General features: G+C 31.1%; 7 protein-coding genes across 11 annotated transcripts in view; 4 read left to right on the top strand and 3 right to left on the bottom strand.

Moving 5' to 3' along the window:
- Positions 1-4,051: 4,051 nt before the first annotated feature.
- LOC119834500 lies at positions 4,052-5,931 on the top strand. Its single transcript, XM_038358886.1, has 4 exons — positions 4,052-4,326; positions 4,417-4,749; positions 4,898-5,076; positions 5,430-5,931. The coding sequence occupies exons 1-4, from the start codon at positions 4,206-4,208 to the stop codon at positions 5,475-5,477; spliced, it is 681 nt and encodes a 226-aa protein (XP_038214814.1). The 5' UTR covers positions 4,052-4,205; the 3' UTR covers positions 5,478-5,931.
- A 47-nt stretch (positions 5,932-5,978) lies between these two features.
- Positions 5,979-7,263, bottom strand: LOC119834499 (39S ribosomal protein L4, mitochondrial). Its single transcript, XM_038358885.1, has 2 exons — positions 6,485-7,263; positions 5,979-6,219 (listed from the first exon to the last, which is right to left on the bottom strand). Exons 1-2 carry the CDS (start codon positions 7,114-7,116, stop codon positions 6,009-6,011), a joined length of 843 nt encoding a protein of 280 aa, XP_038214813.1. The 5' UTR covers positions 7,117-7,263; the 3' UTR covers positions 5,979-6,008.
- A 665-nt stretch (positions 7,264-7,928) lies between these two features.
- Positions 7,929-18,439, top strand: LOC119834473 (aminoacylase-1-like). Of its 3 annotated transcripts, none has more exons than XM_038358843.1 (11): positions 7,929-8,119; positions 9,073-9,272; positions 11,521-11,616; positions 13,752-13,921; positions 14,264-14,435; positions 14,995-15,141; positions 15,364-15,434; positions 16,546-16,662; positions 17,059-17,154; positions 17,520-17,653; positions 18,068-18,439. In XM_038358843.1, the coding sequence occupies exons 2-11, from the start codon at positions 9,260-9,262 to the stop codon at positions 18,270-18,272; spliced, it is 1,221 nt and encodes a 406-aa protein (XP_038214771.1). In that variant the 5' UTR covers positions 7,929-8,119; positions 9,073-9,259; the 3' UTR covers positions 18,273-18,439. The 3 variants fall into 3 exon arrangements, with proteins under 3 accessions (XP_038214771.1, XP_038214774.1, XP_038214772.1); XM_038358846.1 differs by having other exon boundaries at positions 7,936-7,970; XM_038358844.1 differs by lacking the exon at positions 7,929-8,119 and adding an exon at positions 8,133-8,253.
- A 998-nt stretch (positions 18,440-19,437) lies between these two features.
- LOC119834392 (zinc finger protein 501) lies at positions 19,438-22,217 on the top strand. Of its 3 annotated transcripts, none has more exons than XM_038358740.1 (9): positions 19,438-19,790; positions 19,877-20,016; positions 20,221-20,254; positions 20,385-20,416; positions 20,513-20,674; positions 20,781-20,906; positions 20,985-21,051; positions 21,133-21,261; positions 21,695-22,217. In XM_038358740.1, the coding sequence occupies exons 1-9, from the start codon at positions 19,680-19,682 to the stop codon at positions 21,965-21,967; spliced, it is 1,074 nt and encodes a 357-aa protein (XP_038214668.1). In that variant the 5' UTR covers positions 19,438-19,679; the 3' UTR covers positions 21,968-22,217. The 3 variants fall into 3 exon arrangements, with proteins under 3 accessions (XP_038214668.1, XP_038214669.1, XP_038214670.1); XM_038358741.1 differs by having other exon boundaries at positions 19,440-19,790; positions 21,707-22,217; XM_038358742.1 differs by having other exon boundaries at positions 19,653-19,790; positions 19,861-20,016.
- Positions 22,218-22,320: 103 nt separating this feature from the next.
- On the bottom strand, positions 22,321-23,521 carry LOC119834262 (NADH dehydrogenase [ubiquinone] 1 subunit C2). The gene is made up of 3 exons (XM_038358599.1): positions 23,265-23,521; positions 22,819-22,962; positions 22,321-22,452 (listed from the first exon to the last, which is right to left on the bottom strand). The coding sequence occupies exons 1-3, from the start codon at positions 23,422-23,424 to the stop codon at positions 22,403-22,405; spliced, it is 354 nt and encodes a 117-aa protein (XP_038214527.1). The 5' UTR covers positions 23,425-23,521; the 3' UTR covers positions 22,321-22,402.
- Positions 23,522-23,831: 310 nt separating this feature from the next.
- On the top strand, positions 23,832-24,818 carry LOC119834635 (rRNA-processing protein FCF1 homolog). The gene is made up of 2 exons (XM_038359054.1): positions 23,832-24,108; positions 24,179-24,818. The coding sequence occupies exons 1-2, from the start codon at positions 24,106-24,108 to the stop codon at positions 24,788-24,790; spliced, it is 615 nt and encodes a 204-aa protein (XP_038214982.1). The 5' UTR covers positions 23,832-24,105; the 3' UTR covers positions 24,791-24,818.
- A 469-nt stretch (positions 24,819-25,287) lies between these two features.
- Positions 25,288-26,024, bottom strand: part of LOC119834301 (serine carboxypeptidase-like 51) — a 5,795-nt gene continuing 5,058 nt past the window's right edge. The window contains exons 10-11 of the mRNA XM_038358641.1: positions 25,796-25,950; positions 25,288-25,401 (exon numbers count right to left, since the gene is read on the bottom strand). Of these exons, the coding sequence (XP_038214569.1) occupies positions 25,288-25,401; positions 25,796-25,950 (269 nt within the window). The remainder of the gene's footprint in view (positions 25,402-25,795; positions 25,951-26,024) is intronic.

The raw sequence follows: 26,024 nt of genomic DNA on the forward strand, positions 1-26,024 counted from the left end.
ACAACAAAAAATGCAAAATACTGTTATTTTTGTGCCTGTAATCAATTAATGTCTTTATATTAAAGACGACTCGACATCGACAACTTTCTCAGGCAATTACTTTTCTTAAACTGTTTCAATACCTACAATGCGATTAAATCTCTTCGTGAGAAATTAGGAGTAAATAGTATTTACAGCGGTTCCAAAGGGACATCACCTTACGGGGTCATTACGCAAAAATAACGATGCAACCCTAATCTTCTGTCAAAAAGGTTTTTGTGGTCCAACCTTTGTCTACGTGAATCAAAGAGGGCTGACATCATTGCGGTATTTACATTATTTTAGTTAGACAAAGAAACTAAAATGTTTGTAATATTGAAATTTTATACATATATGTAGCTTTAAATTGTTACGAGATGTTTCTGTAACTTGAATTCAATTTATTAATTTTATTTTATAGTGATGACTGAATGAATAAAACATTCACGATTGGATTAATTCAGACTTCATATTATAGGAATCTTATATTATATATTATGTAAATAATTTTTATTTATATAACCTAGTTATTTTATTCAATTGTTATTTTAGATATATATGTATACTTTAACATTAATGCGCCACTATTGCCTTTTAATTTTTAGTTTTATACCATTGAAATGCTTTATGAATGAGAAATATTGAAAGAATAGAAAAAAAATTGATCACGATGCGGGATACGAACCCGCGTTTTTGCCAAACCGTAGCAACGCCTAGGTTCTCTGCCACCCGTTATCCCGTCACAGTAATCGAAATAATTTTTTTTTCTATTTTTTACAATTTCACGTTATATCTTACATTATTATTCTTATTTAAATTATTTTTCTCCCTCTACCCTCCTTATAAACTCATTACTTTTAATGAAAATCGCAAGTACATCGCGATACATTTTAGTTTTCTAGATAAATCAATTCCACAATCTCTGTGGTTTGAGTTTACTTTATAGTTCTTTGTCTTACTTCGTTTTCTCCGCCGTTATACGCAGGTAAAAGGCATACTTAACGAGGCGTAGTTCTTAAAAAATGCGGACTCAGGTATATATATAGCTTTAACGTTCACCATTTACTGAAAAGCTAGCCAACAAAATATTGTGAGTATGAAATATAGGTTTTCCTAGAAACGGGAAATTTGTACGTAAGAAAATATTATTGTGTTGTGAATAATTAAACTCTACTATTGTAGTAGTTTAGCATACTAATTCACCACTAAAATAGATATAGGTTTGCTATGCTAAGATGTGCTGATAAAAAGGAATCACAAATTTAATTGCGGCTTGCAATTATACTAATGGACTGTAGCCAAAAAATAAGTTTTTATGTATTTAATTCTACATCAAGCAAGAAAACAAATTATTGAGTTTACTCATACTAAATATAAAGAGCATGTACATAATAATCTGTATATGAGATACTGTAATATCAGCATAACGCATTGCCATTTGAGAATGAATCAACTAAATTTACTCATAATACTATAGCACATCCAGACAAACATTCCTTATATTTAAGACCGCACACCCAATGAGAATAAACTAATTACGTAGCGAATTGTGTGTGTTACTAAGCAGAGTACATCGTTCACCCTCACTTGTGGGGTGATAAAGATCTTAGGAGATTGCAAAAAGCCTGCGTCTCGTCTGAGTCCCGACTCCCGGTGCAAGTTCAAACCTCCGCCCCTGTTTGCCGGCCGACGACCCATTCAGTCAGAGCAAACAGCTTTATACGGACAAAGCCGATGTAAAGCGCTCTATCCAGCCGTTGTATTTATTTTACACATAAGTTGTATGGTTTGGATACTTTGAATGAATGAATGATATTTCTTTGTTGCGTACACATCAAATAACGTACAGGCTTACTTATACTTTATACGTTAAAGAATTTAATTTCTGAATATTTTAGTATCACATCGGTCAATCTAGACCCATTTATTGTATTTATTATATTATCTGTAATCTAGACATAAAAGTTACAAAAATTTCATTCCAATGAAAATTTTTGGTTGGTGAGTTTAAAACAAACGTAATTCGGAATAAAATATTAAACTCCTCATAATTTGGTTAATTTATAAATGGAGGCTCTTAGGAAAAAAAAAATACTGATACCTTTTTTAAATTCATGTTAAAACTTAGTGATTTGGTAAAAAACGCGATAACCAAATTTTTTACGATTGGACCTCGAGTGCCTATTTTGTGGATGGAATTTTTTATAAGTTCACTCTTATTTTTTAGTCTAATTTCAAATGTTATTTTAATGTAGCGTTTTCACTCGAACAGCGGACGCAATTTTATAGAAAGCTATCTGCGCCGTAGTAGCCGCCGTATACCGTAGGAATATCGGGATAAAAAGTTGCCTTCGTGTTATTCCAGTTGTCCAGCTATCTACGTACCAAATTTCATTGCAATCGGTTCACTAGTTTTTGCGTGAAAGAGCAACAAACACACGCACACATCCTTACAAACTTTCGCCTTTATAATATTAGTAGGATGAAAGATGGACGAAGGGAATAAAGAAATGAAGTGGGAGGAGTAAAGAAAAACAGAACAGGCCTCAATATCAACTATCAATTTATAGTACGAATATTGTTTCAAGCGCTTACCTGAAAAAAATACATTTAAAACAATTGTAAAGTACAACATGCTTGTTAGCACTAAATAATAAAGTAAAATGTTATGAGTTTACCATATTCGTTTTAATATATTATTATTTAAGAGTACTTCTATTATGCGTACAAAACACAAAGGTAAGCGCTTGAAGCGGCTGAAAGTGTTACTTATGAATGAAGGGTAGTTGGCGCCACTCTGTCGGCCGCAACCGCGCTTGGAGTTGGCACAGATCTTCTTTCCGTATCACTGACCGCTAGTGAATTCACAATTTATTGTACACGTCAATGTTACAATTCGATCTCGGTCATTCCACTCGATGTTGAAACGACACATTTTTTTTACATATTATCATCTCGAGTTTACGAAAAAATTGGTAATTGATATAAACAGGTATACACTACGTAATAATTCCACATACAGTGGGGCCAACTTTGAAATTTGAAACAACGATAAACGGAACTAAATAATATGCTGAATTCTCATTGTTTATTACTTCTAGTGCTCTGTGTGTTTTATTGCTATCTTTCAAAATTTTAATTGTAAACATGCTGAAAGCTATTAAAAGTGACGTCCGGAATATTAATCTAAAAGTTAAATATTATTCTAAAGGTGACACTGAAGCGACGGTGACGACAGGCATAATTTCAAAGATAAGTTGGTGGCACCATTCAAAATATACTATACAAATAATAATTGCATAGTACAAAGAGTATTGAATTAAAATTCTATTTATTACAGTTTTATTTATTACTTTCTTCTGTTTAATATATTTTACCACCAAGTTCCAGATATTATACTTTACATTCATACATTCCTTATTTCCTTATACAAATATGTACTAGAAGTAGAGTCCTACAAGGATCTTTTGACGCGCGGAGATATTTGGAACTAATGCCGGCACCTGATAAAACGTCTTTTAAAGACAGATTCAAAGAATAGTATAATAATGACACATTACTGAGCAAAGAGTTGCGGAGTGTGTATTTGGTACAAAATTATTTTACTAATCCCATTGCAACAACTTAAACACATAGGTATACAAAATTAATGACTCACGCACTTCTAAGCAAACTTCCAAATATATAAGAAGACCATTAGATATTAACGGCTTCGTTTTTTTGATAACCTTAAAATAAAGGAGATTACGTCCTTACAGTGTTATCCACCAAGATCCTTTTTTTTTCTCTTCCGGCAATAAGATATAACTATCTACCAGTGTCAAGTAAACATCAAAATCTTGTCTATAAAATATATTCGTCGATTCCATTCATAAAATAAAATTGAATTGAATTGAATTATATTCGTCGAAGTAACTAGTACTTAATCTGTATTCTCCATCGGATTGTGAATAGGCAACTTGGATATGTCAAAATAATGGAACGTTATTTTTCAAATGTGACATTGACATTGAAGTATTTATTAAAAGTCGAAAATAACACAAATATATAGAAAACTTATAATTTGTTTTAATTAAAACCCTTGATTTAAAGTTTATACTTATTTAAATACAATATACAAAAACTTCATACTAATTAATAGTACGTCTAATAAAGTTTTCAATTGCAAACACAATAATAAAGAAACAATGGATGATAAAGATTACGTGGATTTAACGTCCCAGCTGGATGCACGGGAAATATTAAGATATTTAAATTATTTAGGAATACATAACATAAGTGGTGAAGTTCTTAAATATTTTATCACAGGTTTGTAAACCGTGCTCCCCATTCTATCTTAGTCTACCTGAAAGGTAATCTATGAAAAACTATAATTTGTTTAAAAATCTATGTTTTTAGATCTTAAAAAGCTTATAAAATACGATTTACAACAAAGGAGTCAGTCAAGCAATAAGCATACCAAACATAATGGACCTGAAAGACTGCACAGTGCAAGTACATTCTCATCGAGAAGTCGCTCTAAAGCGTTTGATGGTGCTGTCTTATGTTGCAATAAAGAATGTCAAAGACCAAGAAGGCCACTTAGTGTCCGTTATGTACAATCCTCACCAAATTTAGGACACAAAGAGGAAGAAAAGCCACCCAGGAGAGCATGCTCCTGTGTAAGGGTAGAAAAGAAACTAGAAGTAAACAAAGAACCTTCAAAAACTACTGCTACCCTAAGTGATAATTGTATGTATTTTAGTTTATTTTATTATTGCTAAATTTGTTGTAATAGAATGTGTTCACAATCAAGTTCAGAATTTACTTTCATATACACATATCACAACATTTGTGATGATAATAAAGACAAATCTTACAACTTTTTTATATATTTTAGTAATAAAAGTACCTAAGCCACGACCGAAGAAGAAATGCGATCCCGTCAGCTTATATCATTATTATTCTTCATTATGGGAGAAATACAAACCAAATGTACCAGGAGAGAATGATTGGGCCGATATAAGATGGAGAATCAGGCAAAAAATGGTGGGCGGAGATACACAATCCTCCAGCAAAGTAATCACATATTTCATTCATATGTTATATATAACATTACTTTAACTAAACACTTCATAATCTGAAATCTTTACATATGTATACCTAATATTTAAAATGAGCATTATTATCAGTGCATATGTATCATGCACTTATATATATGTTAAACTGATTCCCAAAACAACTGTTTTACTAAGACTTCCAAATTGACATTTTTTATTACTCAGAAATGAACCCTAATACTTTTAGTTCTACAATTGCAATTTAACCATGATTTAATTTTGATAGTAAAATGTAATCAGTTATAAATATGATTTTCTTAATTTTTTATATAACATTTATTCTCATGTTGACTTAAATATTTTTCTTTTCAGGCAACAGTGCATAAAAATAATGGAAAGGAAAATAAAAATACAAGCTGATTTATGCAGTACTTACTGCAGGATTAGTTTATAGTGATAAAGAATATGTTATTTTAAGGCCTATTGTAATGGCATATGCATATATAAGACAGGGTTTTTACAATTTAGATAAACACATAGGCAAGTGTTGGAATTTTATATAATATGGTCAACTAAAGTTGGCCTTGCCAACTCTTATAGATGAACAAATTATAATTTGATTCTGACTGGATTACTGCAACTGTAGCTAGTTGCACATAGTAATTCCAAAGTAAAATTTAAGTATAGAATAAACAAAGTTTGGATGTCCTTTAAGGCAATTATTTTTTTTTTTATTGTTACAAAGCTAGCTAATAGTAAACCAATTATCATTACATGACAATTTTGTAAATTACACTATGTAAGTAAGTCATAAAAAGGTTATCAGATCTCCGTAATATGTTGTGTTTTTGATTTTAAACCTAGAAAGCTTGTATTTTTTTAATTTAATTATTAATTATTTTAATAAATAAAATCCATTCTGCCACTAATACTATTATATTTATTTACTGCTTAAACCTGATCCAATTTGAATGCAGTTTGTCTACTGTCAGAATGTAGATGGTGAAGTATTCTTTCTTCAATCTTCTCTGCCGCTGCTTGTGTTAATATCAGTGTATCATGTTTTAACATTGAATATACATTGAGGCCGTATACAGGCATTATGTTCACATTGGGCAGGGTATCTGTTGCAACTGTAATATTTCTGGGAGCGTAATCAGTACTGAAATTAAATAAAAATGGTTGATAAAATTGTCCAATTTGTTTAAAATAATAGTGTGATTGATTTATTGCTATTGATAGAACAAATACATTGTGAAATACAATTTACTTGTGAACTATATCAAATGATAAACAAACACTGTACATTGCTATGTATTTTAAGTTTAAAATATTATAGATTAGTTGAGTATTAACATTTTCATATTAAAAGATATGTATTGTACACTTTTATTTTAGTTTGACTAAAATAAAAAAGAATAACTTACTCATCAACAATGAGTACAGAAGGACCCCAATTCCTTGATTCAATTAATTCACTAAGGAAGTTTGGTTCATCTGTTGGTAGCTCTAAATCTTTAACAACATGTAAGTCATCTTGTGCTAATTTAGCAGATAAGGTAGAGGTCAGTCCTTGTATACGGACAAAAAATGGAAGCATGAAAAAGTGAGTTTTTCCCGATCGCGGCCCGTGAACGACACCACCACCACGAAACAGTGGTGACCTGATAGACCCATGTCGAGCTCGACCTAATCCCTTCTGAGGCCACGGTTTTTTACCACCTCCTCTTACTTCGGCACGAGTTTTAGTGTGGGCCCACGATACCCATCTATATTTTCTTTGCCATATTACATTGCGGTGAATTATATCGATTCGCGGTGTTGCTGCATATACCATTGGATGCAGTTCAAACAGTCCCAGTTTCTTTTCTTCTACAGAATCTAAATTTTCAATCCATACTTCTCGCGGCTTGGTATACTGAGGAGGATATTTCCATTCTTTCTTTATAATACTTAAAGAATTCGAATTTGTGGCTGATGTCGCAAAATAACTCGATCCAATTTGTGATGGCAAAGTTATGTGAATTCTTTTAAGAGCGTTGATAAGTAAGGATGTCATTGTTTGACATTCATAAAATAAAGGCTGAATTGAAAAAGATTTGTTTCATTTAATATTATCTGCCACTATTTTATAAAATCATAGTTTTAACGAAACAATTATTTCTTGAGAATCCCTAACCTAAAAATCAGTGTTACCAACTCTCAGAAATAATTACCCCTAACTCTAAGTCAAAACCCTTAACCCCCTAAAACTGCGTCAATTATTTGAAAATCCCCCTAAAAAATAATATTCAATCAAAATAATATAATAGGTGATATTCTTTTACCTTTTACCTTTTAATTTCATTTACCCACAGAGTAGGTAAATATTGCAGAGTAGGATAATATAATTACACTAGATGTCACCCAGTCCTAAGGCATTCGCTAGGTGAAAAAATAAATTTAATTGATTATTGCATTGGATAGTTCTATGATATTCAGAATATTATATATTCAGAAAAACCCTAAAAATACTCCTAAACATATAAACCCCCTTAAATTTACTACTTTACCCCCTAAATTTGGGGGGAAAACCCCTAAGTTGGGAACACTGCTAAAAATATATTTTTTTAACCTGTAAAACAACTAAAGAGCAAAGACTTCAAGAATCAAAAGTCAACATCATAGACCGTAGACAATATATACACACCATCGTTATAAATTGTATTTAACCTAAATTTGTATGCAATTAATGCGAGCTTATCAAGAAATATTTTAAAGGCTAATTTAAATATTATATTGCTGCTACTGTTATTGATAAATACTTTTAAGAAACTTGTAGATGAGCCTTAAATGCATTTGATGCATTTACGTCAATATACAAGTGTCAAATTCCATGTCATCAGCTGTTCTAGTCCAAAACTAAAATGACGGGTTAGGTTCATTTAAAAATAAATAGTTCCTAGATCTAAATTGTATCATGAAATGGAAAAAAGTTACTATCTTAAAGTGAAGAAAAATATTTTAAATGTAGTATGCACTGTCACGAAAATATAATATTTAGTACTCTAGCTTAAACTTCGGTTGGTTTTTTACAATGTCTTAGATTAATTTAGGCTTTAGTACGTTTTAAGTAGGTCAACTTTGTGTCAATCAAAACATTTCACTGCAGTGAACTATATAGGTGTTGCTCATTATTGTGTAACAAGTTTAATAGGTATTCAAAAAATTATTATAAATATTTTTTTTTGCTTTACACATATCGAATTTGAATTTGGAGCAATGTCCACTTTTTTATTCGGATTTATTTTACAAGTACCTTATCACAATTAAATTTGGATAGCTACAACAAATTTTGTATACAAAAACACTTTTTCATATGTTAGGCATATTTGCACTTAACAAAAATATAGCAGTCTAAAACAGCAGTTTTAATTATCAATAGGTACAAGCAAGTGATAATATTAACAAAGTTGCACGAATGTGATGTTTAGAAATTTGGTAGTGATCGTGGGTTGTGTGAGATATTAAAATTAATCCAAAATTGATTTAATAATTTAATTTTTTCATATTTATACAAGAATCTTTATTCTTTAATTTTGCATTAAAAATTATGTTTAGATGTATGAATAAGAATTAAAAAAATAATAATGATATGATGAAGAATAGAGGAATATTGGCAGAAGATGAACAAACAAAAGCTTCCTGAGAACAGAGAGCTTATAATTACATATGACAGATTAAAAATTATACAGATATAAATTAAAGATCGAATTAATCAAATATCAAATTTACAGTTCCTTTGAAGAATTGTTAAAATTTTACAAATCAAAAATTATTTTGTTTTCTTTTATTTTACTTTTTTATAATTATTACGAAATAAAGACCAATGGCACATTACATATGGTTTTTTCTGACCCAAATCTATAAATATGTTCCTATTTTTTCTTTTCATGTGCTTTAATTTAGTCAATTAGACCCCATGCAGACTACATACATATTGAATACTAACAAATAATTTTTCTTTTGTTTACAGACTCCAAAAGTAAGCACTTAGTGGGAACATAGACACAGATAGAAAAAGATTCAAGAATACTTGTCCAATTGCATAAATAACTATTAATTATATAAAATAAGTCTGAACAGCACAAATATAAGAACATATCAAGGAAAGATACAAATAAGAAATAAAATTCAAGAAATAATAAGATTTAAAATACATTATGGCATCCAAAGGTAAGTTAAAAATTAAATAATACATGTGATAATAATGAGTAAATTAAATATGATTTTCCACTCTTCAATCCAAAGAAACCTTTTTTTAATATTTTTACTTTGTCTTGTACTACTAACAAGTCTCTACCTAACAACTTATCTACTTACTACATACTGTTTAGATGAATTTTATACATAAGAAGTAGTATAAGTAATGTAGTAAGCTACATCTATTACTTTAACCACTTGGCTTGGTATTTTAAACCAACTTCAAAACTACAAATAGGCACTTGAGAGAGTAAAAAATAAATTAATACAATTATTATAAGTGCTACCTGCTCACCTATTGGAAGGTAGGTTTCACCCGCGGCTTCGCACGCATTAAATTCAGAGTAAAACACCTTTCCCCCCTTTTTTATTATGTTATTATACACAAACCTTACTCTTGAATTACTCTATCAATAAAAAAACCTTCAAAATCTGTTACGTAATTTTAAAGATCTAAGCATAAAGACACACAGACTGCACATAATATCAGACGTGCAAAAACGCTTTGCTCTTTTAAGTCTTTATTGAAAGATCATTACCTGTCCATGCAGTAGCAGTGACATTGTATAAGCCATTTGTAATTTTTGTATATATTGTTATGTGTAGTATAGTTTATGTATTTTATTGTATGAGTATATATTTTTATATAGTATTTGTGTAAAACATGTGTATTTTTTTTTTCTATATTCTGATCTGTTTTTTAGTTTTTTGCACTAACCCTAAAACCTCTTGCATTTCCTTTCCTACCAGGTTGCCTGGCAGAGATTGCTGTCTAGCAATAAGGCCGCCTTTTGTACAAAATATCATTGTGCCATATTATATTTTGTATAAACTTTTCTTTCTGTTTTGTACAATAAAGTATTATAAATAAATAAATAAATAAATAAATAATAGACAAATAGCTCAATAAAACCGGGATGTGAGTCAAAATTAACTCCTAAGACTGTTTTTATTTTAGATTTTTTTAATGAACTACAAATTTATCCAGTCATAACGACACTTATAAAGTGATGCTGCTGTCGTACGCATTATCAGTTTTATCTCTCATAAAAAATCTGATAAATGGTCTTGCAACTGATGATAAAAGAGGCATGTAAAATAGCTCAAGATCATTGAGTCGTGTATTAAATAAACCATTCATTTCCCACCCCACGCTGCTAGCCCTTTTTCCTATTCTCCGGAGCATAGGCTCTTACTGCGTGTCTTTTTCACGCAAACTAATGAAGAAATTGACTTCTCAAATACGCTGTAATTAGTGTTTGCGATTCTCTGTTTTATGAATTTTATAAACGATGTCTCGGCATATTGTTTGTGTCTGTCTATTATGTCATTCATACTGGAAAAAAACAAGTTCTGTCGTAGTGGTTAATTGAAGTCCCGTGTCCCCTTGTAGGGTACAAGGACAAGGACTCGACAGATGCATTTAAATGCAATGAGTTAAAACACATGGAAAGGACTGGATGGAAAGCGTTCTCTTTAGTTAGGACTACATAGTTGGAACTATGTTTCTGTTACAGCCAGTTGTACCTAAATTGAATATAAGTTGAAACTATGTCACAACGCGTTTTTTGTAAGGAAATGAAATTCTCCTATGGGGTTGGGCAGCAGATATAGAAACGATATTTGTTTTACAAAATAGAGTTAAATGTTCAATGTATAATTTCAATGCTAGAGCCTCACATTAATACCGACTTACGGTATCCGTTTCAAGGTACATATACGCTTTTATAATACAATCTATAAACAGTATTATGACGATTCAAAAGCGCTTCTAAACGAAGTCTTGTTGAATTTCTACTTCTAGAAGTTCCAGGTATATTAATTTATTTACGTTTCATTAATGAAATAGCCTAGATGGAGCATTGATTAATTCCAAGAAATAGCGACAAGGGAACTGAACCTATCAAATTCGAGGACGCACGAAACGATCCAACAATGTATATTCAAACATATTTTATAATTCCCATTTCACCAGTGACAATGGTGTATTAGGAATGGTTATAACAATAGTTTATTTTCGGTGAACTAATGTTAAATTCTGATAAAAACTGTATCAGATATTTAACAACATTACAAACATAACATCTCATTGTAATCATGCTATTTGCATATCGCTTTATACGCGTGCCACAGATTACTAAACAACGTAGCTTATGCGTGTAGCAGGCAGTCTTCCACGGCACTCGCGCGCCGATAACCGTTTAAACCTATTTTGTTACAGCTAAGAAAATGTCCGTCGACTATAGTAGCAATCCGGCCGTAGCGAATTTCGTGGAATATTTGAGGATACCCAGTGTACAGCCGAATATTAATTATGGTAAGTTAAACTAGAAATCAACTTTAAACATGGATATTTTTATGGATATATTGATTTAGTTATTTTAGGTACATACTACTTTTGGATTTTTTTTTATAACTAGCTGCTCACCTATATCGATTTGCCAGCTACTGCTTCGGTGGCTATTAAAAAAAAACAATATTGTACTTACCTTTCTGGGTCCAATCTAGTTTATACCAAAATCAGTCAAAATTAGTGTTTTAGACATGCGCAAAGTAAGAATATACTAATGGTAACCCCTGTTTTTTTGAAGTGTATTTAAAGCAAACGTTTTAATTATTTATACTTTTTCTTTAATTGTAAAATGTACTTTAAGTAGATACATATATTTAGTAGATACATACAACTATTACATTATTTAACCATCAATATCCTCTAATGAACAGAATACTAATTTGATTCATAAAAAATAATCTTCTGTAGTTTTTCGTTTTTCTACCATTTCTTTTTAAGCAGATTAACTACACCTTTAGTACCTACTTAAATATACTCAGTAAAGAAAAGATAACCATGATAAATAAACGTTAAGATTGACGTCTGATATTTTATCTAAAATAATACAAATAACATGTATTTATATTAATATTAGGGCTGGGCCGCGCGGTTTCACCTGCGGAAGAATCGGTGGAGAAAGCTACTATTTCGATAGTTTATGTGTAATTCTGGTACTGTATAAGCTACATCACTGCCAAGCAGCATCGAAATCTGTTGTGCGTTTTTGCGTGATTGCGTAACAATCATTTTATATCCATACATACTTACAAATTTTCTACCTATTTAAGGAAACTAATGTACATCATAAAGCAATATTCATTTTATTATGTTCAAACTGTTTATCAACGTAGTTTGTACCTATACCTGAAAAACATGATTTTATCTTTAATTATAATTACTTTCGTGTTATAATAGTAAAACAGGACGATCCTACTTAATAATAGGTAAAATTATCTTTTGCGTATTAATCTTTTGTTTTAACATTAAATTAAAATAAATAACTACCGCGAACCCATTGTGTTCTGTCGGCCATTTTGAATTAGAAATTTAACACATTTTATAGTCGATGTTTTATTAATATTGCCATTTTATTTCATACCCATATATTGATGGAGTTGTTAAAAATATTTAATCGGACATTTTTTGCCGGCTGCCATCTCTGGTTGATTTTCATCTAACTTAGCAAAGAACCAACACAAAGAAACTGGATTTTAAATGAAAAAAAAACTGCATCGAAATCGGTCCATTTTTTTTAACCGTTCTTCATTTTCATAATGGTACAGACCGCCACTATTTACAAATATCAAAAATTAAAAGAGCGATAAAGAACGATATATTGAATTTGTCATACTCGAAAACGAACGGGATGCATGCATATGTACCTTCGACACTGATTTTAACCAGCAATGGTATTAGGTATAGGCTGAGATCTAACTGAACCAATTTTATTTAGATCAACTTTATTTTTCAATAATGACAGATAATGTGTATGGAACACCGAAGTGGTCCAAACTAAATAAAAGCCGATGCGTGTGGGGTTTAGTTAGATGGATTATTACAACGTACTTATTACTGCGAAATATTTGCCTTACCCGTGTCACTTACAATACGCCAACCCACAAGTTGTAGGACGACATTTGCAAATGTTTTTCGATACATGTACATACTATATTCATACATTGCAAGGATGTTTACACACATGACACAAGTGAGTGACCCGGGTTAGATGCGGTGTCTATTAGGTTATGACGTCGCTACGTCCCATCAACTGTCTTCACAACATATTATAGCTTATATATAGGGTTATAGAAGGATGCAATAATAGTTCACGCTGCAGATTGACATCGCATCCTCAATCATTTTAAATTGGATGATGTGGCCGTAAATCAAGACCTTTGTACAAATTATTGGACCCTAGAACTCTGAGCTATAACTCGACGGTGTAAAAGGAATACCCTTTTATTTAAAAAAATGTTAATATCTCTTCTCACTCTCTCTTTCTCTCTTTTTGTACGTAAAAATTTAAAGCAAAATGAAAATTGTCAATTCAGCTAAACCTGTTTATAGTCTTTCTCTACTTAAGGTTGAGAGGTTTTCTTTAAGTAGACTTTTCTTTACAGATGACTGTGTAAATTTCCTTCAGAAACAAGCGAGAAGCTTGGATTTAGAGTTTAATGTGTACAAAGTAGTACCTAAGAAGCCCATCGTAGTGTTAACATGGGTGGGACAAAGTCCTTCTCTTCAATCGGTCCTTCTCAATTCTCATATGGATGTAGTACCTGTATTTGAGGTAAGTTTTAACATTAGATGTACACTTCTACTACTAATTTCAATGTTTATTCAGGTTGAGGTATGTTATGTGTGTTAATCCACCACGCTGGCCAAGTTCGAATTGGCAGATGTCACGTGACCCGAAACTTTTAATTCTTAGACACGCTGGTTTCGTCTCGATGTTTTCCGTTACCGTTTCATGCAGTGTTGATGTGGATAATGCGAAGATAAATTGAAAAGTCAATTTATTTCCTGCACGCTCGCCTCGTCTCGACCGCCCGAGTTTTGGTTTAAAATCCCGAGTTGCCTATCACCTGAGCCACCATTGCTTTAAATATTATTAGTAAGGATAATTTTTCAGGATAGTTGGACATTCCCACCATTCAGTGGTCATATTGACAAGGATGGTAAGATATACGGGCGCGGGTCGCAAGACATGAAGTGTGTCGGCATTCAGTACATCGAGGCGATCAGGAAATTGAAAAAGGCTGGAATCACGTTGAAGAGAACTCTACATCTGTCATTCGTTCCTGGTACGTAAGTTTTCAGTGGGCAAGAGTATGTGATATTAAAACTATTAGTATATTCGTAGAGTAGGATCCGGAGACAGTTTTTTTGGTCGAATAGTTCATTCAATGATTTTGACTGTTGGAATTCATCATATATAGAACAGATTATCTGTCAGCTTCTAAATTCATTTGTGTATCAAATATCGACTTTGGAAAAACCGCAATATTCTGACTAGGTCAAATTCAAGGCGTCTTTACAGCCAACTATAATGTAACATAAAAGCGAGGCGCTTAATTGTGTTAGAATTTAATGACTTATTCCTTTTAAAAATATGTTAACGTAGATTAAAATTATTAAAGAAAATTTAGGTAAATCAAAAATTACATGAACATAGAACCTTTTTTTTTTATTCGCTTAAAAATTAAATATTCCGATATCAGAAAGATGTTCCAGTGACATCGGATAACTATAAAAAGTGGACGTATACTTATTATCTTACGTATTATCTTTCCACGGCTTCGGCTGTGTAGTCGAAAGAATTTCCCATCGCAATATGTAATATAATGTTATAATTGTAAACAGATGAAGAGATTGGTGGTGTAGATGGAATGAAGAAGTTTGTCCATACACCTGAATTCAAAGCATTGAACATTGCATTCGCCTTAGACGAGGGCATGGCAAGTCCCACTGAAGAATTTATTATATTCTATGGTGAAAGGAGCATATGGCGTTAGTATATTATACATTTTTTTTTATTAATAAAAATCAAACTGAAGTCCCTTGTACCAAGTAAGTATGAATGCTTATACTGTATATCTTTTGTATCCAAATTGTAAAAATTAGCTCCAATATATGAAATTCAAACCTCTTCTGAGACAGATTCTATCATAGGGCTCAACCCTTTTCTAATGTTTGTAATTTCCTTCATTAATAGCTAAAAACTTTAAACAGAAATTCACGTGCATTGTACGGGGCAACCTGGCCATGGCTCTCTTTTATTCCCAAATACGGCTGGTGAAAAGGTAATATATGTGCATTTATACAAAGCTTTACAAAACTATAAATCAAAATCAATAATACTGCATGATGAACAAAAGAAGTAAATATTCAATGTAAATCATTGATATTAATAAATAACTATCGATACGGTTTATGCTTCATGTTCCTATATCGAAATATATAGGGTGTGATGGCGTAGATCAGAAAGAAAATCTCATGACATGACAGCTACTATAAGAGTCTATGTCTATGCCAAGTGATACTTTATGGGATAGACTATAAAAAAAATACTGCATGTGCTTGTATTTGTTGTACAAAACATGGAAAAGTGGATACATATAGCATTGAATTTTTCAACATAACTACCGGAAAACTAAATCTTTTTTCGTGTACTTTTAGTTGGATTAGGTATATTTATTTTGAACATATTATTTCGACCGTATTACGCGGAGCAATACTTTGCTGTGTGACGAGTTTGGAACGGTTGCTATGGCAACGCTGCGGTCAAAATCAAATGTTATTTTCCAGTAAAGTTAGCAAAAAAATTAAAAGTCACTGCTCAGAAGACCACATAGATGTTTATCATTCAATCTACACTAATATTATAAAGAGGAAAACTTTGTTTGTTTGGTTGTAATGAATAGGCTCAAAAACTACTGGACCGATTTTAAAAATTCTTTCACCATTCGAAAGCTACGTTATCCACGAGTAACATAGACTATATATGTACCACGGGTGAAGCCGGGGCGAACAGCTAGTATAAAATAAATAGCTGAACATTATGCGATAATGTGAACTGATTTGGCTTGCTCCCACTACTGTTGGAATAAAAAAAGGATATAATTGTTTTTAATGTTGTTACAACATTACGCACATTGCACATCAGCTATGAGTATTGGTGTATGTAGGTATGCATCAGGCCAATTTTCATTGCACATTTATAAGTACATATCATATCCACGGCTATTTATTTATAATAATGATGTATATATAAGTGAGTTGCGTCATCGCATTCTTGCAAAAGAAAAATGTTTAATTTTATCCGTTCTCACTTTTGTCTTTTACAAATGCATAGTAAATGATTGATGAACGTTAACTTATTTACTATTAATCCTTTCTGATATTCATTTCCAGCTGAGGTACATTATAAATAAGTTCATGACGTTGCGTGATGAACAGAAGAGCATTTTGGACAATAACCCCCAACTGACCATCGGTGATGTGACCACTATCAATTTGACACAAGTGCATGTAAGTAACAGCCTATTTTAGATACAACACAAAATCCTACTTATATAATAAATGCTAAAGTTTGTGAGGATGGATGTATGTGTATGTGCGTGTTTGTTACTCTTTCACGCAAAGACTACTTAACCGATTTCAATGAAATCTGGTACGTAGATAGCTGGACAGCTAGAATAACACATAGGAAACGTTTTATTCCGATATTCCTACGGGATCCAAACTTACGCGGGTGAAATCGCGGGGCGCAGCTAGTAATTAAATACTTTTCAATCAAAACAAAAGGAGGTTATCAATTCGACTGTATTTTTTGTGTTTGTTACTTGATAACTTTTACTGGGCCCTTTTTTCGTTGAATATTTCGTATTTTACGACCATATATTATTATTGTCTCTGTTTATACAGGGTGGTGTCCAATCAAATGTGATTCCGGAGAAACTAACGGTTGTGTTTGATTGTCGTTTGGCCGTTACCGTCGACCACGAAGAATTTGAGAATAAAGTACGTTAATCGCGCTTACTAAAAGAAAACTAACCTCCCTATATTTACAATTATTGTTCTCATAATACTCCTTTATTCTTAAATCTCATCTTCAATAAATTTGTGGCAAATAGGATACGACATCGATCTTTATAAAAGCAAATTCTATATGCATTCAAATTTGCGTCCAAATGCGAAAAAAAAACCAAATCAAAATTCATGCTGACATGTCACCTTTTGAATATACCATAGTCACAAACAGAGTACCATAAACGAGAGATAATCCATTTTAAAATATTTGAGCAAACTATAAGATAAATTTCGCATAAAAATACCTAATGTCAAAAATACAAACCTGAAAAACTATTAACCCATTTTTTTTAAAGATTAAAGAGTGGTGCAAAGAAGCGGGCGAAGGTGTTACTTACGAGTTTGAACAGAAGAATGATAAAATTGAATGCACGAAAATTGATGAAACCAATCCCTTCTGGGTTGCTTTTAAATCGACTGCTGATAAATTGTAAGTATAAATAAAAATAGTGACAAATTATGACAATATACGGACATTTAACCTTATTCAAATAAAGAAAGTGCTTAATTTTGTTTGACCTAATTTTTATAATTTTCATTTTGTCGACTGCAATCATAACTGACTTTGAACCTTATTCCAACAACATATGGCTTAACTTTCTGTGGTTGTCGTTTGGACGCGTCGTGGTTCGAAAGGGTCTGGAGGAACAAATAGTTGTTTATATCAAATAAATGCTTAAATATTACTGATAATTCTCAATATAGGTGATAATATCTTTATTTTGAAGAATTTACCAAATATTCTTATTCATTCAATCTATTTGTGTCTTCCTACGTTAGTTAAGTGTAAATTTGAGTAAATTGAAAGGCATAAGACGAGATATAATTTTGAATAATTTTTCAGAAATTTGAAATTGGAATGCCGCATTTTCCCCGGTGGCACTGATAGCAGATACGTCCGTGAAGTAGGTATTCCGGCCATAGGCTTCTCGCCCATGAACCATACGCCTGTCCTGCTCCATGATCACGATGAATATCTTAGCGCCGACATTTTCCTCAAAGGAATCGATATTTATGTTAAGATACTGACCGCTGTCGCTAACGCTTAAAAGTTGCACGAATTCGTCTTGAACATGGCAATAATTACTATTTTAAATAAATCTTTAAAACCTGTAAGTTTAACTACGCAAATTTTATGATGCTGTGAAGTATGAGCCTTGCCTATTTATCAATAGACGTTTTAAATTTATTTTATTAACATGACGTATTCTTTTTCCTTAGAATTATATGTTGTTGCCATTTTAATCAATCTTGTACAGACCTATCCAACACATAGGTTTAATAAGAAATAAGTGAATTGATACATACTTTCAATATTTTGTATTTATTTGTCATATTTATTAGAAAACCGTGTTCAAATTATTAATAACTTTTAATTTATGCTAATTGTTGCTTATTGAAATGTTTAATCTTTATTTATTTACTTGTTAATAATCAAATGATATAATTATAATACAATTATATTTTGTTACTTAATACAAAATGTTTAATAATAATATGGTTTTATTTCATAAATGCCATTTTTTTTAATAATGTTAAGTTGAAAAATTTCCTATAATGAATAGACCAAATCAGCTGCGTAACTTTTCAGATAAACATAATGTGTTTAAAACAATTTAGTATACTAGATAAAAAACGTACGTCACTATTTTTTATTAAAAGACTTAAGGGAACATAAATCTGTAGTATTCAAAATGATTTTGATTTTGAGTTCTTAAAAACTTACCCTCTTGCTTGTATCACATATTATAATACATTAAGTAAAATTATTTTAAATACAGAAACAACCACACCCCTCAAAACATGAAACAACATACTAAAAACAACTCTGCACTGAAATCTTTTTTTTTTTCATCACCGTACGACACGGCACAAACTAAAATATTACTGTCATCTATATATCTGGATACGTGGCGATCATCCACAGTGCGCTTTAGGAGGAACTTTTTACCGCGCACTACTCCTCTGTGGAACGATCTACCCGCTTCAGCATTTCCGAACCACTATGACTTGGGTCTCTTCAAGAAAAGAGCGTACTCATCCCTTAAAGGCCGTCACCACTTCCGCAACTCTCCAGGTTGCGTGGACGCCTATGGGCGGCGTTAATCACGCCTCGTTTGCCCGCTATTATATAAAAAAAAAATCTGAATGGTATTTGACCATAGATTATACACTTATATACTGGTAATGTGTGACTGTCATTCATTGACGTTTACAAGATGACAGGAATTAGTGTTGATTTCGCCATACGCCAGGACATCCTTGTAGAGCTGTAAATATTTATTAAAATTATAAACTGAAACTTGAAAGGTTTGATTGATAGGCTGAGAAAATAATTTACTGCGCATGATCGTTGTTACAGTTATTGACGTAGGTACCTACGTACGTTTGTAAATAAAATTTTAGCCCACATTACATAGTGGATTACACAATTCTGCCACTTTTTAAATAAAACAATGAATAAAATATGTAGAATATGCCTAGAGGAAGGTGTACTATCATCCGTATTTGCGAAAAATTACAATTTATCACTGTGTGATATGATAGAATATTGTAGCAATGTAAAGGTACGTTGGAAATGCTATTATATAGCTAACAGTTATTAAATTCTTGAACATTTTATTCAAAATTTAATAGTAATTGAACTGTACAGATACAAAAAGATGATGGACTACCAGAACAAATGTGTAGCAATTGCGCTTATAAATTAGGAATAGCATTTCATTTCAAACAGACTTGCGAGAGATCAGATATCAGATTGAGGCAGTATTTGGGTCTGGAGTTGACAAGCAAGTAAGTAATTAGTAATAAACAAGTAATAATTGTGTAAACTATAAATTAAAGAATTCTCATTATTGTTGTGTTGGTTTATTAATTATAAAATTAGTTAACAATACAAATAACATTTAATAGGGCTCAGAAAGATGTAATTTAAAATAAATATACAATGGGATCATACATATCTTGTAATTAACAAATAGTTTTCTATCTTTACAGATATAAAGATGCTAATATTAATACAGAACCAATTGTAAGTATATTATAAGATTATATTATGTATCAATTTAAAATATAATTAATTGAGACCTACACTATCATGTAATAAATAAACTTAAATATTTTTATTTTATTTTATGTGCAAAATGTTTTTCTTATTTCAGGTTATGACTAAAACAACAATTATAAAAAAATGGTAAATGAAAATATTTCAATGAATTATCAGTTTTCCCAATTATTTGTAAGGTTTAGTACAAAGCTAAGGTAATTTAATTACAAACTTTTATTTCAGTAAATGTATGGGAGATATGAAAAAACCTCGCACAAATTATAAAAAGAAACCAGACTGTGACAAACTTAAAAGAGGTCCAAAAGTGAAGCCAAAAAAAGTGCATGAATGTTATGAATGTCACAAACAATTCCGATGCCAAGCACAATTAGAAATGCATGTTTGGTGAGGAATTTGATTAATTATATGCGAAATTTTTGTTTTAATAAGATTCCTTTAACACAACTCAAGTGTATAGGGATTGTACCATCTGTCAATTTCTTACTCTCAGGACACATACGGGAGAAAAACCATTTGCCTGTGTATTCTGCTCTAGAAGATTTACTCAAAAACACAATCTTACAATACACCTGCAAATGCATACTGGTGAAAAGCCCTTCCAGTGTGAAATATGCAGGTATTGTAGTAAGTTGCATGTAGAAGATACATTTAGTAAAATTTGCGTGTTATTTTTATTATTTAATGTCTATTACAGCAAAAGGTTCTCCGCACAAGGCAATTTACAGGCTCATATAAAAACTCACACAGGGCAAAAAGATCATGTGAGTTTAAATTGTTTAAGATTACCTATATTCTATACTTACATAGTTCTGTATAAGTGTTTTATCCCTTTGTTTTTACAGGTTTGTGCAGTATGCAACAAAGCATTTATTACATCCAGTGAATTAACCAGGCATATGACAAAACATACAGGCATAAGAAATTTTAAATGTGATATATGTGGGAAGAGTTATTCTCAAAATAGGGACCTAGTAAGTTACAATTAATATTGTGATTGATCACAATTGCTGTCTTGAACAGCAATATTTATAAAAACATTCAATTAAGAGGTTATATAATTTTATTATTAATGCATGCATTCCTTTTTTCCAATTTTTTATTTATCACTTTCTTTAGGTGTAAGTTCATTAATGAATTGATGTTTATTCAGAAATAAAACTATGAATCATTTTCGACTAGCTGCGCCTCGCGGATTCACCCACATAAGTCCCGAATCCTGTAGGAATATTGGGATAAAAAGTGGTCTATATGTTATTCCAGTTGTCCATCTGTCTATGTACCAAATTTCATTGCAATCGGTTCAGTGTGTGAAAGAGTTACAAACACACACACACACATCCATACAAACTTTCACATTTATAGTATTAGTAGGAAGGATGGTAGGATTTATTCTTATGGTGTCAGTGGTTTTTTCAGAGGCTGCATAAACTACGAAAACATGATTGCGTGCCAAATGAACCAGAATCACAAAAAGACGCCTTTAATACCAACATTGATATTGTTGATGTGGATGAAGTGAAAAACATACCATCGTCATCAGTAAAAGAAACCAATCATTTTCCTAGCCTACATTTAAGCAATAAAAATCCAGAACACTCTTTAATAACTCAAAACCACACCTTGCCATATGAAGACAAAGGGATTAAAGATATTTTTTCACATTCGGTATTTGGTTGAACAGATTTAGACCTTTCTGAATTCAACATTGTCATTGATTTAGTTCAATGGGGACAGTGCACCCAATTATACACAACAAGTGTAGCTACTTGTCAGTTTGTTCTTCAAACATAAAAGAAGCCAAAATGCATTTCAATTTTTTTGTTGAATTGTCAATTTATTATATGCTACAGGTATAATTATTTATTTGATATGAAAAACCTTGTTCCAATACTATGTTACTAAAATTTAAATATCTGTGTACCTATTTCTAGTCTCATTTTTAAATACATTCAATTATTATGTATCTCATAATAACATATTATTGTAAGGCATATTGCAAATAATAAAAATATTTAAAAATAAAAAAGCAGTGTTTTAATATTTCTTTATTATATTCAACAAAATTATTATATCACTTGACTAATAGTTCTTTATTACATACTTGAAAATTATTTATCTAACAGGAATCCAGGGTTCCAAAATATCACCAATTTTCTTCCTCTCTAAAATAACAAAGATATATATATAAATTTGTTAAATTTTGCTGATATTTGAATGAATATTTATAGTAGAAGATAAAATGTTAAAATTCAGTTCTATGGAAAAACATATCATTTTATAATTCAATATCTAGTTATTGTAAAATACAAAAATGAAAAATTGTCCATTTCACTGCCAGATTTTTTAACAAAGTGGTCAAAACAGTAGACATGCTGAAAATAGTTTAACTGTTGATATATATTTTTATCATCACAACTGGCCTGTAGTTTTGTCTCTGTTGCAAATCCAATTCACAAACTCCTCATATAATACTAAATAATATATAATAATAATACTTAAGCATATATTGTAAAAAATAACTACTATACCTGGTTCAACAAAATCCTCTGGATGCAATTCAATATAGTGTCTTAAAACTGCCTCTTTTTCTGCTAAATAATCTTCTCTTTGTTTTGTGAAATAAGAGAGTATTCCGCACCATCCAGCGGTAGCTAAAACATGCTTTTGAATACCTGAAAACAAAAGTATTGTTCTATTGTATGGCATGCGTAACAAGATATAGTTTAGGCCTAAATAATTTTCTAGTCTTTCCTTTTCAGGTTGTCTTTAGTATTTCTAATGTTTGTATAACAATACTTAAGTTATGAGTCTGTATTTGAATATTAAAGTGAAGAGTGACACTATTTTAGAAATAAAAAAATGTATCTATATAAAATATCCATCATAAAACATGTGTTGATAAGATGGTTTTTTATGTACAAACATAAATAAATTGGTAAAAAATAAGTTTGTTATTGTTCTTATGTAATCTTACCACTCATAACAGGGCGCCGAGTCCCGAAATTCATAAAGACTCCAGTGCCAATGCCAAAAGTTACACCCAAGATATATGGCCAATATTGATTTAAGAAGGGTTTTGTTCTCCCTTCATCTCCTAATTTCATAAGATCAATAGCAGACATTTGGCTACTCATTTTTGTATTTTTAAAGTAGCACCCCTCTATGTAAAACCTGCGGATTTTGACAAACGTCAATGTAGGACGAGAGCTAAAGCTGTCAGCACAGATTAACAACTAGTTACTATGCTGTCAGACTCAATTACAAAACAAAGATAAAAGAAACAATCATGAAATCAGCTGGCAGCACAGTCTGATAGATAGTAAGTCATGCAGAGTAGGATAATAATATTGAAGTGATGTATTCAATGGTAGAATTATATATATGTATATTTATACATATTTAAAATAAATACCTGACGATGGTACTAAAGTGTTGAGAAAATATGATAAAATAAGTTTTTCATCATGATGCGTTTATAATTTAATCTGTAATAGATATATATACATTAAATAAAAGTGATGATTCTGAGTGTGAAAGTCGAACACGCTTCGGCAGTAGTTAGTATTAAACCCATCTGAAAATATACTAGCCTTTTGCAATCTAGTTCATTTTCGTTATCAGTCCATGTGGTCATCACCTTCAATATTCACTTATGTCAACTGTCAGTACTCAGTTGTCCTAGGAAGCGTGGAAAAACGAACACAGCGGCATATTTACAAATTGTGTTATTGAAATCAATAGGAGGGTTATAAAACGTGATTATTATATCAATATAACTAGTGACTTATATTCTGTCTTAAAAAACACTCATTAAAATGGTAAAAATACTTTCCAAAATTTAGTTTGTTGCTTTTGTATTACTCGTGTTATATTTTGAATAATTTTCAGGGAAAGCAAAAGAAGACGAGAAAGATAGTCGAAAAGCGTTTCGCAAAAATGAAGAAAATGATCAATCCTAAAGATAACAGAATAAAACCCAGTGATCGTGGTATCCAGAAAAAAAAGAAACCCGATCCAAATGCATTGAAAATACGAGAAGTTCCACAAACAAGTTCTGCTTTATTCTTCCAATATAATACACAACTCGGCCCACCTTATCACATAATAATCGATACAAATTTTATAAATTTCTCTATCAAGAATAAATTGGATATAGTTCAAAACATGATGGACTGTTTATATGCAAAGTGTATTCCATACATAACTGATTGTGTTTTAGGGGAATTAGAAAAACTTGGTCGTAAATATAGGGTAGCTTTAAGAATAATTAAAGATCCTCGTTTTGAACGGTTAGCATGCCTACACAAAGGAACATATGCAGATGACTGCATAGTACAAAGAGTGACACAGCATAAGTGTTATATTGTAGCAACCAATGATAAGGATTTGAAAAGGCGAATAAGAAAAATACCTGGTGTTCCTATTATGTATGTTGCAGACCACAAATATACTATAGAAAGAATGCCTGATGCTTATGGTGCACCCAAAGGTGCAATTTGATTATTATGTAGAATAAAAAATTACTGTATTTTTGCTTTTTATTTCTTACCTGTAAAATTAGTGTTTTAACATATTTTTTTGGTTTGATAACATAGGTGGCTGCTAAGATACATAAAAATAATATAATGAATAAAGGTTTTATAAAAACCACTACTGTTATTTCAAATAACAAAATAAATGCAAATTTTATTTCAACACATACTATGACTTGTGTATTGTATTTTAAATATAAAAAAAAATTTAAAAGTATTTTTCGGAAACTTATTGTATTTCAATAAATGGCCTCATAGGTGAATCATATAGTAACAATTATTGTGGAAAACAAAACATCTTATTTCTAACATCTATCCAATTTATTTTCACGTATATTAAGCTTATTTTACACTTGAAGAATCCCATTACACACAAAAGGGGCTACAGATAAATTATTAAACATTTTCCTTGTTTAAGTGTCAAATCACACAGTCTCAGTAAATGATTCAAGTTACTTAGTAGCGCTAAATGGTGTTATTCAATGCACTGGGGGAACCAACCACATCTATGATTTCACTCACTGGTTTTGTTTCACCATCTGTACTTGTGTTACAAATTGATGGGGGTATGGTTAAGGTCTGTAACAAATTATAAGAATATTATTCAGAGCAAAAGCATTATGGATTTAAAAAAGGATATATGTAGTTAGTATATTTCACAAGTCAAAATCCTTGTAATTTATTTAATTCAGAATAATAACGAAAAAATAAAGTAATAAAATAATACCCATTATACTCTGGTGACAAATCAAGATCATTAATTCTTTGGAACAGATTGTATACTCAAAAACCCTTAGGTTTATCTTATCTTAGGTTAATATTATTTATTTATCTTATCTTGTCTTCTTACTATTTTACAAATACAGAACAAACAAAGGAATAATTAATGATCTTTGATTTGATTATCATAGACGGCATAATTTTATCTTTAAAGTTACTCAAATGCTTTTGAATATAAAAAATGTAAACTCGCCTTGCCAGGGTTTAAAGCTTCATATTGATGTCTCAAAGCTTGAAGCTCAAATTCACAAGATGCTAATGCATTCTTCAGGTCCAATGCAAGTGCCAAGTCTGAGCGCAGCTCATTGAAGTGTTTACACACAGCCTCGGTGGGAGTCGGTGCAATATCTAAAATAGTTATATTTTCATATCTAATGTTTTCATAGTTATTACCAGATACATTTGCATAATTTATATGTTAT

Source organism: Zerene cesonia, chromosome 19 (assembly GCF_012273895.1).
Source record: "Zerene cesonia ecotype Mississippi chromosome 19, Zerene_cesonia_1.1, whole genome shotgun sequence".
NCBI classification, from domain to species: Eukaryota; Metazoa; Arthropoda; class Insecta; order Lepidoptera; family Pieridae; genus Zerene; species Zerene cesonia.